This window comes from Poromitra crassiceps, assembly GCF_964638095.1.
Source record: "Poromitra crassiceps genome assembly, chromosome: 4".
Taxonomy (NCBI): Eukaryota; Metazoa; Chordata; class Actinopteri; order Beryciformes; family Melamphaidae; genus Poromitra; species Poromitra crassiceps.
In genome coordinates, this window is record NC_139626.1 from 41,243,728 (window position 1) to 41,246,227 (window position 2,500).

Sequence of the window (2,500 nt, forward strand, 5' to 3'; positions counted from 1 at the left end):
TCACTGCAGGCTGCCCACCATCAATGAGGGAGGACGAGCCAGGATGGGGAAAATGCTGAGGACAAAGTTCACGGCGCCTCTAAGCATGTGTGTGTGTGTGTGTGTGTGTGTGTAGTGTGTACCTGTGTGTGCATTGTGACAAATAAAGACAGGGTTTGTCTGCCCTTTACCTTTAAAATGACATTTGTAGGTGTTAGCCTTTGTTTCTGAATGAATTCCCATGTTTCTGTGTGTGTGTGTGTGTGTGAGAGAGAGAGAGAGAGAGAGAGAGAGAGCGAGAGAGAATACTCACCAGGTACCATGCCAGTGAGGGAGGGGGTGGAGTAGCTGCCCTGTCCAGTAGGAGGGACGTGGGGAGGGTAGCCTGGCAAAGTGGTGCTGGCGAGGTCGCGGCCTACGATCACGTACACACACACACACACACACACACACACACACACACACACACACACACACACACACACACACACACAGATATTTGATATCATCATACATATTATTATGATCAACATTATTGTCATCGTAATCATCACCATCATCACCGTTTGTTATCAAATAAAAGTTTGACATCACACGTATTGCCCAGATGTGAGTCAGTCCACTACCTTGCTTCACAGTATTGTTTGAAATTCTAACCAGATGCCTTTTAGGGGTTCTCATAAGCACATCTCAACAGAAATCAAATGTTTTTCTAATATCAACATATCATTGCCAAACAACTCAGAACCATGGTCAAGGTGATGGGTGTGTCCAGTGGTATTGTTAGTGCTCGTGTTTCTCACAATTAAGAACCACATTTCCCATGAAGCCTGTTGCTTCTTGTCACAAAGAGGATGTTTCTACGTTAAAACAGCGCTCGCGTCCTGTTTCGTGCCACAAAGCAATTTCCCTTTGTGCCGCATGTTAGGATGACGTCATCATTCCTACTTTGACGTCGTCATTCCTACTATGATGTCATCGATCACTGATGATGTCATGATTCATAGGTGTCTTTCATGCCTTTCGCCCCCTCCGCTACCGCGGCCCTTGCCGCTGCCCCCCCCTCTCGATCGGGCAGGGACCACGCCCCCCCTGAGGGGAGGGTACTGTTAGGATGACGTCATCATTCCTACTTTGACGTCGTCATTCCTACTATGATGTCATCGATCACTGATGATGTCATGATTCATAGGCGTCTTTCATGCCTTTCGCCGGTGATGTCATAACACAGGTGATGTCATATTCACATCTATAAGGGCCGATTCCGGCAGGCTCTCGCCAGTGATTCATAAATTCACATCAAGGATCATACCAATCTCTGCAACGTCTGCAACCTGCAACTTCTGCAACCAGCAACTTCTGCAATCTCTGCAACCGTTCCCAAACCTCGAACTGTGCAGCCCCAGCCATCAAGTTCCACAACACCCCAGCTTCTCAAGACCTACCAAGTTTCCCGTGGCCCTCAACTACCCGCGAATAGATCCACATGTCCAACACCGATCCTGACAGTATGAATCACTCGCCAAGGCCTGCAGGAGCAGGCCCTTATAGACCCGAATATGACATCACCTGTGTTATGACATCACATGTGTTATGACATCACCAGCGAGGCCATCGGAAGGCATGATTGAGACACTTGGTGGAGACACAGGTGGATCACAGGTGGATCATGACATCATCAGTGATCGATGACATCATAGTAGGAATGACGACGTCAACTTAGGAATGATGACGTCATCCTAACACCGCAAAGCAATGCAGCAGATTTCCCTGCAAAAACCGACCAGTGGCACACAATTAACCTGCAGTGTATGGAGGCTGGTAGAAGCTGTGGCCTCGGCAGTGGGTTTGTTTGTTTATGGTAATAACACTAATGAGTCACAACGGACGTGGCAATGATTTGTTGGTGTTAAAACGCTACAAAATATCATTGTGTTTCAGTGTTTATTGAAAATGCATGGAGGTGGCTCTCTCACTCTTCCTGCTTTGTGTCTTTCCTTCCCTGGTTTTCCATCATCCCACATCTAGTCATTTAGTGGCCTGTCCCTCGTTACCTCCAGCCCACTCGCCCTCTCTCTCTGCTGTCTGTCTGTCTGTCAGGCAGTGGAGAGGAGAGGAGAGGAGAGGAGATATAACTGCATTAGACTACATGACAGGGTGTCGGCCCAAATCATTTCTCTGTGTTTGCACGCGCTAGACATGGGGAGTGCGTGGAGAGGGAGCCCTCCATTCATCATCATCACACACACACACACACACACACACACACACACACACACACACACACACACACACACACACACACATTTATCATCATCGTAAACAGCTCAGATGCTAACACCATCAATCCCATTCACTTCCCCTCCACTTAACCACCACTAACTGAGTGAGAGGAAGAGAGGGAGGAGGAGGAGGAGGAGGAGGAGGAGGAGGGGGAGGAGGAGGAGGTGGAGGAGGAGGAGGAGGAGGAGGAGGGGGAGGAGGAGGAGGTGGAGGAGGAGGAGGAGGAGGAGGAGGAGGG

General features: G+C 49.0%; 1 protein-coding gene across 1 annotated transcript in view; it reads right to left on the minus strand.

Moving 5' to 3' along the window:
* Positions 1–2,500, minus strand: part of pax5 (paired box 5) — a gene marked incomplete at both ends in the record, with an annotated part of 71,522 nt that overhangs the window by 8,117 nt on the left and 60,905 nt on the right. Inside the window, 1 exon segment of the mRNA XM_083635433.1 lies at positions 293–394. Within this exon segment, the coding sequence (XP_083491559.1) occupies positions 293–394 (102 nt within the window).